The sequence below is a fragment of the Microtus pennsylvanicus genome, chromosome 5 (assembly GCF_037038515.1).
Source record: "Microtus pennsylvanicus isolate mMicPen1 chromosome 5, mMicPen1.hap1, whole genome shotgun sequence".
NCBI lineage: Eukaryota > Metazoa > Chordata > Mammalia > Rodentia > Cricetidae > Microtus > Microtus pennsylvanicus.
Window position 1 is genome coordinate 86,853,488 of NC_134583.1, and position 10,551 is coordinate 86,864,038.

General features: G+C 51.6%; 1 protein-coding gene across 2 annotated transcripts; it reads left to right on the plus strand.

The window, feature by feature from the left end:
• Positions 1-317: 317 nt before the first annotated feature.
• C5H11orf24 (chromosome 5 C11orf24 homolog) lies at positions 318-10,242 on the plus strand. 2 transcript variants are annotated; one of them, XM_075972963.1, is made up of 4 exons: positions 318-442; positions 6,302-6,502; positions 7,988-8,153; positions 8,852-10,242. In XM_075972963.1, exons 3-4 carry the CDS (start codon positions 8,078-8,080, stop codon positions 9,958-9,960), a joined length of 1,185 nt encoding a protein of 394 aa, XP_075829078.1. In that variant the 5' UTR covers positions 318-442; positions 6,302-6,502; positions 7,988-8,077; the 3' UTR covers positions 9,961-10,242. The 2 variants fall into 2 exon arrangements, with proteins under 2 accessions (XP_075829078.1, XP_075829079.1); XM_075972964.1 differs by lacking the exon at positions 7,988-8,153.
• Positions 10,243-10,551: the final 309 nt, after the last annotated feature.

The following is a 10,551-nucleotide window of genomic DNA, read 5'->3' on the forward strand; positions in this document are numbered from 1 at the left end:
GAATCGCCCAAAGTCCCCCAAGAGACCTTCGAGAGCCGCCCTTCCAAACGAGCACAGCTGCGGTCGCCTGGCCCGAGCCCCTCTCCCGGGCTTCTGGAAATAGCCGTGCACACAGACACAGCCTAGAAATTCCAGGACCGTTCACTTCCGCTAGAGCGACCCCAAATAGCCCTTTCCGGCAAAGGCAAGACTAGGTTGGAGGCCAGCTCCCGCGGTGGGCGTGGCCTGAATAAACCACGCCCGTCGCACCCGGCCTCGCAGGCACAGCGACGGCCTATTGGTCCCGCCTTCGTGACGTCTTTCCGGGGCGGTCCGGGTGGGGCCCGGCGCTCACCCCCAAGCTGAGTTAACTGGGTGTCGCTGCGGTCCACGTCCCCGCGCGGGGCTGAATCGCTGAAGTGGCTACGCTGCGGAGCGAGGGCCACAGGCCTGCCGCGCCCGGGTAAGCGACCGGCACAGCCGGCCAGGGGACCGTCGTGAAGGTCTCGTGAACCGGTTGGGGATGGACAGCGAGGTGCGGGGCGGAGAAGGGATGAATGGGAATCCGGTGCGCTAGGCGGTGAGGAATGGAAGCGAGGAGAAGGGAGGAACGGGCCGAGCTCTTGGAGAAGCATGGATGCGCGGGAGGAGGAGGTGGGCTGACGGCTATCGCTAGCCTGCGAGAGCTCAGGCTGGGCAGTTTGTGAACATTCTATGGACACTTGAGAGTAGGCGAGTCCTGGATCAGTCAGTACCCTAGAAGGTGTTGGTCTCAGAAATCGTTGACCCTTTGGGTGACTCAGGCCTGCCCCCCAAATTCTTTGTACCTGCGTGTGAGGAAAATCCATCCTACTCCTCACTTGCCTGCTTGCCTGCCTCCCCCTGTGGCCGCTAGCTCGTGCACTAGCGGTCTGGCTGGTGCTTCGGAGTCCGACTAGAACTTACATTACTTACGCCCCCACCCCCAGGAAGCAGCTCCAGTTTTTCGGTAAAGTCAACCAGCAAAGTGCTTAAAATACAGGTTTTCCATTTATAAATTAGACCTGCCTAACGGACAGCGAGATAGCAGAACTGCTGGCGTGGTGAGCTTCAAGACAGCAGACCTTTGGCACTTTAGTAGTGAGACTGTTCCAGAAACCTGGAGCTAAGCAGGGTAATTGAGATACTATTGATGTCTGTCCCATGGACACATCCTTTAGGTCACAGGGCAGAGACATATGTAAGTCCAAACAGGTGATATGTCGGGATTAGGTGGCTCTAGTTTGTCTTGTACTAGCTTTCTCAATCTCCGTTGCTTGGAGTAGAGATGGGGCCTGCTGATAAAAGGTTATTAGTGGTCATTGCCAAGTCTGTACTTCTTGCATGGAATCTGTGTGTGTTAGAAAAAGAAGTTCAGCCGGGCGGTGGTGGCGCACACCTTTAATCCCAGCACTCGGGAGGCAGAGGCAGACGGATCTCTGAGTTCGAGACCAGCCTGGTCTACAAGAGCTAGTTCCAGGACAGGCTCCAAAACCACAGAGAAACCCTGTCTCAAAAAACCAAAAAAAAAAAAGAAAAAAGAAAAAGAAGTTCAGCAATTCGAGGTCTAGTTCTATGTGATTTGTATATAGCAATCCATACATCTCGGTTCATAAAGGAGTAAAGAGTCAAGGAAGATTGAGAATGCAGGATATCAAACACCAGAGGAACTGGGAGGCATCTTAAGGGCACAGTCTAGGAAAGGAATGCCGTTAACACTTGGGGACTCAGACACGTCACCTGGCTGAACTTCGGTAGGTGCAGTCCAGGAAATAAAGACTTAAAGTCTTGTGTGTATAGACATTGCCCTGTGGTCTAAAGGATTTGCCCATGTGGCAGATTGGGACGTTAGATACTGGCCTTCTTGTGTGAGCTGGCAAAAGGCGCCCTGCTGCTTCTTCCCTGCAGATTCCTCAGGAACTGATTTCCAGAGAGGAGGGACTCTCGGCGCCGCCTGCCTATCCTAGTCTCAGACTTAACACAGTATTTTATTATCGTTTTCTTCCTTCTTTATGTGTATTTTATCTGCATATCTGTCTGTGCACTGCTTTCATGTAGTGCCCCGAGGGCAAGAAGAAGCTGTCAGGTCCTCTGGGACTAGAGTTAACAGACTGTCATTAGGCCGTGCAGGCCTATAACCTCAGCACTGGGGAGAAAGAGGCAGGGGAATCCGGGGGCTCTCTGGCCAGTCAGTCTAGTCAACTTGGCAAGTTCCAGTGGGTTCATCAAGAGACCCTGTCTCAAAGTAATATAATAGATTAATATATGGGAGGTGGCTGAAGAGATGGCTCAGGAGTTAAGAGCACTTTTAGAAAAATATTTAAAGCCGGGCGATGGTGGCGCACGCCTTTAATCCCAGCACTCGGGAGGCAGAGACAGGTGGATCTCTGTGAGTTCAAGACCAGCCTGGTCTACAGAGCTAGTTCCAGGACAGGCTCCAAAGCCACAGAGAAACCCTGTCTCGAAAAACCAAAAAAAAAAAAAAAAGAAAAAAAGAAAAATATTTAAAAATATTTTTACCAGGCAGTGGTGGTGCATGCCTTTAATCCCAATACTGGGGACAGAGGCAGGCAATTCTCTATGAGTTCAAGGCCAGCCTGATCTACAGAGGTAGTCCTAGGACAGCCAGAGCTACACAGAGAAACCCTGTCTCAAAAAACTATATATATATATATGGGTGTTTTGCCTCCATGTATGTCTGTGCACCATGTGCCTGCAATTCCTGGAGTGACCTGAAGAAGGCATTGGATTCCCCACGACTTGAGTTACAAATGGCTGTGAACCACCATGTGGTACTGGGAATCTAACCCTGATCTTGTGGAAGAACATCCATTGCTCTTAACTGCTGAGCCATCTTTCCAGTGAGGTTTTACACTGTTCATGGTGACACATGCTTTTAATCTCAGCACTTGGGAAGCAAAGGCAGGCAGATCTTTGTGAGTTCAAGGCCAGCCTGGTTCACGTAGCTTGTTCTAGGCCAGCTAGGACTATACAGTGAAACCTAGTCTCAAAACAACAAACAAAATAGATGAGTTCTCAGTATAAGTCTCTGTCTTGGAACTTGTTATATAGATCAGGGTGACCTAGAACTTTTGGCTATCCTCCTGCCTTTGTTTCTAGAGTACTGGGATTCCAGATATACACTGCCATGCCTGGGTCTTTATACAGATAAAGAGACTACTGAGGTCCAAACTCTGACTTAAGGCTCCCTAAAGTTCTTGAATCAAGACTTACTTCTAAGCACATGAATGTTGTTTTTTTATTAGTCAGTTTGTAAAGGTTAATGTAGCTCCCCTTCTGTAACGTTGTTTTGTTGACCCGGGAGCCCACTCTGTAGCCAGGGTGGTCTCGAACTTGCCTCTTGCCTCTGCTTCCCCAGAGCTGCAATTATAGGCATTTGTCATCATGCCTAGCTCTACATGCGATCTTGACATTAAGACTATCTTTCGCAAAGTGGAGGCAGGACCACGCCAGAGAGATGAAGTCGCAGTACAAGAAGGGCCTTCTTGGGGGCTGGAGAGATGGCTCAGTGGTTAAGAGCATTGCCTGCTCTTCCAAAGGTCCTGAGTTCAATTCCCGGCAACCACATGGTGGCTCACAACCATCTGTAAAGAGGTCTGGTGCCCTCTTCTGGCCTGCAGACATGCACACAGACAGAATATTGTATACTAAATAAATAAATAAATATTAAATTTTTTTTTTTTTTTTTAAAAAAAGAAGGGCCTTCTTGGCTCTTGTTAGTGGCTAGTTTCTGTTTCTGTGGGAGTGACTTCTAGACACACCCACTGGCTGGGAGTAAGTGATAGGAGTGGGACACAGCAGGAGCTTTCCCTGTGGGGTGTTTTAGAGATAAACTTGAGGAACAGCTGCTGCAGCGTGTGTACACTTATGTGTGCATGCATGCACTGCCTGTGTGACTTCCCACATACGTGGCTGCTTGCTTGCATGCATATGACTGGCTGTGTGCAAGGACAGGTCTGTGCAAGTGGGCTTGTGTGTACAGGTGTGTGTGTTTCTGCACTTTTGTTTTGGATAGCAGGTTTGTGACTAGGCTGGCACCATCAGGGCTTACCACCTGCTAACGCCACCTATCCTCTGGAAGGTGAGGAGCTGTTTCTCTAGTCTCCAGGCATCGCCATCTGTTAACGCCTGTCCTCTAGAAGGTGAGGAGCTCCTGAGTGTACTTTATATGTTCCTCAGTGAAAGCTGGGCCTAATAGCTCACACTTGCAGTCCCAGCATTTGGGAGGCTGGACAAGTTTGAGGTCAGTTTGGGCTACTTAGTGAGTTCCAAGCCAGCCTAGGTTACAGTGTGAGACCTGTCTCAACAGCATAGCTCAGAACACAAGAGCCTATACTTCTCTTATAGAGGACCTGAGTTTGGGTCCTAGCACTTACATCTAGTGGCTCACAACTGTTTATAATTCCAGCTTCAAGGTAATCCGATGCCTCTGGCCTCTGGGGCACCTGCTCTCATTCATGTGTGTGTGTGTGCGCGCGCGCACACACACACACACACACACACACAGGGCTGTACATGAATATGCAAGGTTGAAAAAATAAAGAACCTTAAGACCCAGCTCCAACAACTCCTCAGGGAGAGCAGGTCTGCTTAGTGTCCTCTCACGCAGTACCGTCCTGGGTTCCACTAGGTTCCTGTCATCTCCTAGAAAATGGGTTTCCTAACAGATAAATCAGGTAGTTTCTCAAAAAAAATTTCCAGGTGGGCTGGAGAGATGGCTCAGAGGTTAAGGGCATTGCCTGCTCTTCCAAAGGTCATGAGTTCAATTCCTAGCAACCACATGGTGGCTCACAAACATCTGTAATGAGGTCTGGTGCCCTCTTCTGGCCTGCAGACACACAGGCAGACAGAATACTGTATACATAATAAATAAATATTTAAGAAAAAAGATCTCCAGGTGAAATCCAGCAAGGTGCCTCAAGGGATAAAGGCACTTGCCACCAGGCCTACCCCTGCGGTGGGAGGAAGAACAGGTCTCTGCAGGCTGTCCTTGGACCCCACACACACTCTGCAGTGCGCGCACCCAGGCCACACATATAGTTACTTGTTCTAATTTAAAAACAACAACAAAAAAAACAAACTCCTGCCAGGCAGTGGCACACACTTTTTAATTCCCGCGCACTTGGGAGGCAGAGGCGGGTAGATCTCTGTGAGTTTGAGTTCAACCTGGTCTACAAAGCAAGTTCCAGGACAGCCAGGACTGTTACACAGAGAAACCCTGTCTTGCAAAACCAAACAACCAACTAAACAAACAAAATCTCCATGACCTTCCCCCACATCCATGTGAACTGTCAGCTGCCCTGTGCCGCACTGCCCACACGTTGATGCCTTTCATAGATGTCTCCCAAAGGGATCCATGCCATCATACATGTTGTAAAATCATAAAAAAATAATCCAGATCCAGTCCTCAAGATAGTCATTGTTGACATTCGCTTCCTGATGCACGCTGTGGCCATAAATGTCAAGTAGTTTATACATGGATGGCACAGTATTTACAGAGCCATTTCAGAGCATGCTACTGTGAGAAATATCTGTAGATCTCTGGGGTGTGTGTGTGTGGTGTGTACTATTGTGCTCACCCACGAGGTGTGTGTAGGCCAGAGGCTGACACTGACATGTCTTCCTTGATCCCCTCTCCACCAGTTTTATGTAGGCAGGGTCTTGCTGAACCTCAAGTTTGCTGTTTCTGCCAACCTAACTCAAAACCCTGGGCCCATCTGTCTCTGCCCCACAATGCCACCATGTGCGGCTTTTGCATGAGTGTTAGGGCTCTGAACTCTGGCACTTGAGCCTGTCCTTGCAGTAAGCCATCTCCCGGCCTCAGTTGTGTATCAGATGTTAACCTGGAAGCCACCGTGTAGCCAAGGCTGGCCATGAACTCTTGCTCTTCCTGTCTACACCTCCCAACCACTGAGGTTACAGGCATGTGCCACCAAGACTTCCATCTTTGAACTTCTGTCCAGTTCCTCCTTTAAAAAGTTCTTGAGCTGGAGAGTGGTGATATGTGCCTTTAATCCCAGCACTTGAGAGGCAGAGGCAGGTGGATCTCTGAATTTGAGATCAGCCCGGTCTACAGAGCAAGTTCTAGGATAGCCAGGGCTACACAGAGAACCCCTGATTCAATAAAACAAACAAAAGTTCTTGTGTCAGAATTGGCTTCATCAGCAGTTGTAACATTGACAGTTCTGATGCGTGTTCTGCCGAGTGCTGCTCCTCCTGGCCTCCTCACTGCATGTGTGTCCCTTGTTCTTCCTGAGCAACTCTGGCTCTCTTTCAACCCTAGGTGTGTCTGGCACCACAGAGGAGGATCTGCCTCTGTCCTACATGTGCCTCAGCCAATGCCATGGCCTGGGAGTGCCCTGCCCAGCTGCTCTCACCTGCAAAGCCAAACTTAATATGCCAAGTACAGGATGCCAAGCCCACAGCTGCCCAAGGAGGACATCATCAGCCTGGCCTCCCGGTCTGCACTGAGCAGATACCTCTGGTGAGTGTCCCAGGTCCTGCCTGTTTGGGGACTGACAGGGAACCTAGGAAGAGCCCTGGGGTAGTGGGTTTGTAGAGTCAACAGAAAGCCACCCTGAGGTGGCTGGAAGCTCTGGAGTGTTGTGGGCTGTGTTACCTGGGATGCCTACTGTATGAATAAAGTTTTGCTGGGGGATGGGACAGCCTCTGCCATCCATGGTTGTCCCTTCACCACAGTGGCAGGACTAAGCAGCTGAGACATGGTTGTCCCTTCACCACAGTGGCAGGACTAAGTAGCTGAGACATGGTTGTCCCTTCACCACAGTGGCAGGACTAAGTAGCTGAGACATGGTTGTCCCTTCACCACAGTGGCAGGACTAAGTAGCTGAGACATGGTTGTCTCTTCACCACAGTGGCAGGACTAAGCAGCTGAGACATGGTTGTCTCTTCACCACAGTGGCAGGACTAAGCAGCTGAGACATGGTTGTCTCTTCACCACAGTGGCAGGACTAAGCAGCTGAGACATGACCTGCATGATTCCCTGTCTAAAATATTTGCTCCCTGGCCCTTTTTTTTTTTTAAGATTTATTTATTATGTATACAATGTTCTGTCTGCATGTGTGCCTACATGCCAGAAGAGGGCACCAGATTTCGTTACAGATGGTTGTGAGCCACCATGTGGTTGCTGGGAATTGAACTCAGGACCTCTGGAAGGGAAGTCAGTGCTCTTAACCTCTGAGCCATCTCTCCAGCCCCTCCCTGGCCCTTTATAGAAAAGATTGACTCGTCCGTCCCAGATTTGTAAGAAGTGGGCAGCAGGGGGTGCTAAGACCCAGAGTATATTTAGGAAGCTGAGGCCCTCTCTAGCCAACAGAAGTGCCTGTCATATCTTTCCTCCTTGACCTCACCAGCAGACTTCCAGCCCAGGGCTGGAGCCCAGGGAACAGATGCCTGTATCTGCTGGCATCTTTAGGGTGCCAGTAGGTGAAAGGATTCAAGAACCAACCAAACGCCTTCATTACCATGGCCCAGCTGCCTTGCTTGAGCTCACAGCTGAGCCTTAAGGCTCGCGTGAAACCTTCCTCTCAGCTCGCCCTGAGGGAAGGTACTGTCTCTTCTCACCACCCCACCTCTCCCTCAGGACAAATAAGACCCACCCAGTACTGGGAAGGAAAAACTTTCACCCTGTTGGCAAGGCTTGGCCTTCTCCTGTTCTAACTCTGGCTTCAGGGGGAAGAAAGTGGGACTTGTATCAGAAGTTGAGACTCAGTGAAATTGGGTCAAGTGCTTTAGGCGATGGGAAGCAAGACACAGGCAGGTTGGCATTTTCCTCGCGGCCGCAGAGTTGTGTTTTTCCTGGCCCCTGGTCCTGGTCTGAGTACTGGGCTCTGAATATCATGGACCCTGCAGAGCCTGCACTAGAGATGTAGTGTGAAGCCCTTGGTCTCTGGGGAGGCCGTGTGCTGCTGAGCAAACACCTCTGACCACCTTGCCCTTCTCACCCCAGATCCCTGGGCCAAGCAGAAGGCAACTGTGGACAGCCTGAAGGGCTGGCTGGCTCAGAGACCACCAGCCTTGCTTCCAGCTCTCCAGCAAGATGTGGACAGCTCTGGTGCTGGTTTGGATTTCCTCCATGCCCTTATCTAGAAGCCATAACATGACTGAGGAGCCACGTAAGTGAGAAAACTGTGTGACCACCAGGAAGGCTCCCAGGAGCCTCAGCCCAGAGGAGAGGCAGCTACAGTCCTGCCTTCCCAGGGCGGGGCGGGGCTAGGGTGGAGAGGAGCACCGGTGGGGACCCAGTGTGACCAAGCAGCAAAGCCCTGTAGACCTGCCCTGTCTTGTGGAGTTCATTTGTTGGAACACCAGGTATTGAATGTGCTCCTGCCCTGTGAGGCTCTGCGAATCTCCAGGAATTCCTTCAGACAAGCCTATCCTGAGGCTAATTAGAATTTGAATGTCTGCAGCCACTTTTTTGTACAAATCTTGGGGTGTGCGCACAGGAGCTGAGGTTTACTTTGTTTTCGTGGGCTAATCATATAATGTGAACCTTCTAGCCTGCTGCTTTAGGGACTGGATCCACGTCCAAAGTTCTGAAGCCTCCACAGGATGGAGTCAGAATGGGCAAAGGAATCCTTGCCTCAGGTGTCATGGGCTCTGGGTGGCTGTGGTCAGCTGTGGAGAGGAGAAGAGGAGGCACTGACTCATGGGTCACTTCCATCAACACCAGGGCTCTGGTTAGAATATGGTGCCAGCCAGCACAGGGCCAGGAGCTAAGTGACAGCATGTGACCCTATGCTTGATATGTATTGTCTTTCTATGGTTGATAGTATTGTCTTTCTCTCTCCCTTCTGACTTGAACGACACTTAGTACCGACCAAGGTGTGGCCTAAAGCCGTGAACCAAAGCGTGACTAGGGACACAGGTCCGAGAACAGCCACAGTGCCGCCTGCTCCTGTCACGCCAACCACGGGGACCTGGGCAGCTAGCCCAAACTTGACCAGAGTGACAGCAGAGATGACAACGCAGTGGACAAACACGAGCACTCTGACCACCAGAGAAGGCACGGCGGGCAGTGTGACCTCCAGTTCCCTTACACCACCTCCATCATCAGGGCCCGCGACCGTGGGGCCATCTCCACCCACCACCACTGCTGGGCTTCCCTCTCTCAGCACACCACATGCAGAAGTGCCAAGTGCAGATGCCAGCACATCACCAAGAACAGCCACAGTGGCAACAGTGGCCCCACATGCTACCACTGTTGCTGCAGGCACCATAAACACAAGCGGTCCCACAAGGACTCCGAGTCCCGCCGAAAGCACACCTACTAACACATCCACCATGAGCCCCATCCCCACTTCAGGTGCCCAAACCCAAGGTACCACCATCCAGGTGACAACAGAACAGCCAGTGCATAGCACAGCTGGCAGCTCAACACCTGGTCCTTCAAACACCACCCTGGAGTCCACCACCACCCGCTCTGTGGCTTCAACGGCAGTAGTGACCACCACTCAGATACAAACCAAGGAGCCAACTGCCAGCACAATGCCAGTGCCTCCTACCAGCCCGACCCCAGAAGTGGAAGCCACAACCCTCACCACACAGCCAAGCCCTGCATTATCTACCCAGGGGATAGATGGGCCAGGCACACCCCTGACAACAGAGCGGGTGGAGACCAAAGCCACAGCTGGTACTGCCACTGCTGGGCCAACACCCAGGAGCTCCGGGGACCCTAAGGTGCCAACCACAGACTCGTGTCAGCTCAGCACCCAAGGCCAGTACCTAGTGATCACCCCTGAGCCCCTTACCCCATCCTTAGTGAACAAAATGTTGCTTCTGGTGGTGCTCGTTTTTGGGGTGACCCTGTTCATCGCAGTCCTGGCGATGTTTGCCCTGCAAGCCTACGAGAGCTACAAGAAGAAGGACTACACACAGGTGGACTACCTGATCAATGGCATGTATGCCGACTCGGAGATGTGAGCCCAGGAGGCCGGCCTCCTCCGTGGCCTTCTGTTTTGTCTCAGACCAAACCAAGTGCTTCCAGATCCTTTTGGTGCAATTTCGGAACTGTGCCAGATGCGTAGACACACGTAGCTGCTGTCAGACCACTCCAGGAACAGGAGAGAGCTGCCTTTTCATAGTTATTTTTTTAAAACTATCACATATGCAAGCGTGACCACGGTCAAGGGGGCCTGGCCCGTTTGGCTGTCGGCGTGTGAGATCTTGACCAGAATTAAAAGCAGTGGCTGCTCTCCGTCTGGCTCCCGTGGTCTGTGTCCTGCCCTCACTCTCCGTCTGGCTCCCGTGGTCTGTGTCCTGCCCTCACTCTCCGTCCGGCTCCCATGGTCTGTGTCCTGCCCTCTCTCTCCGTCTGGCTCCCGTGGTCTGTGTCCTGCCCTCACTCTCCGTCTGGCTCCCGTGGGTCTGTGTCCTGCCCTTAGTCGCTCCTGGCGCAGCCTTTGTGATCCCTGGAGGCTTCCTCTTGTAACCATGGATATGACATGAGTCCCTGCGGGGCTGCTGTGTTCAGGCCACTGTCTTGGGCTCCCTCTGATGTCCGAGTGCTCTACA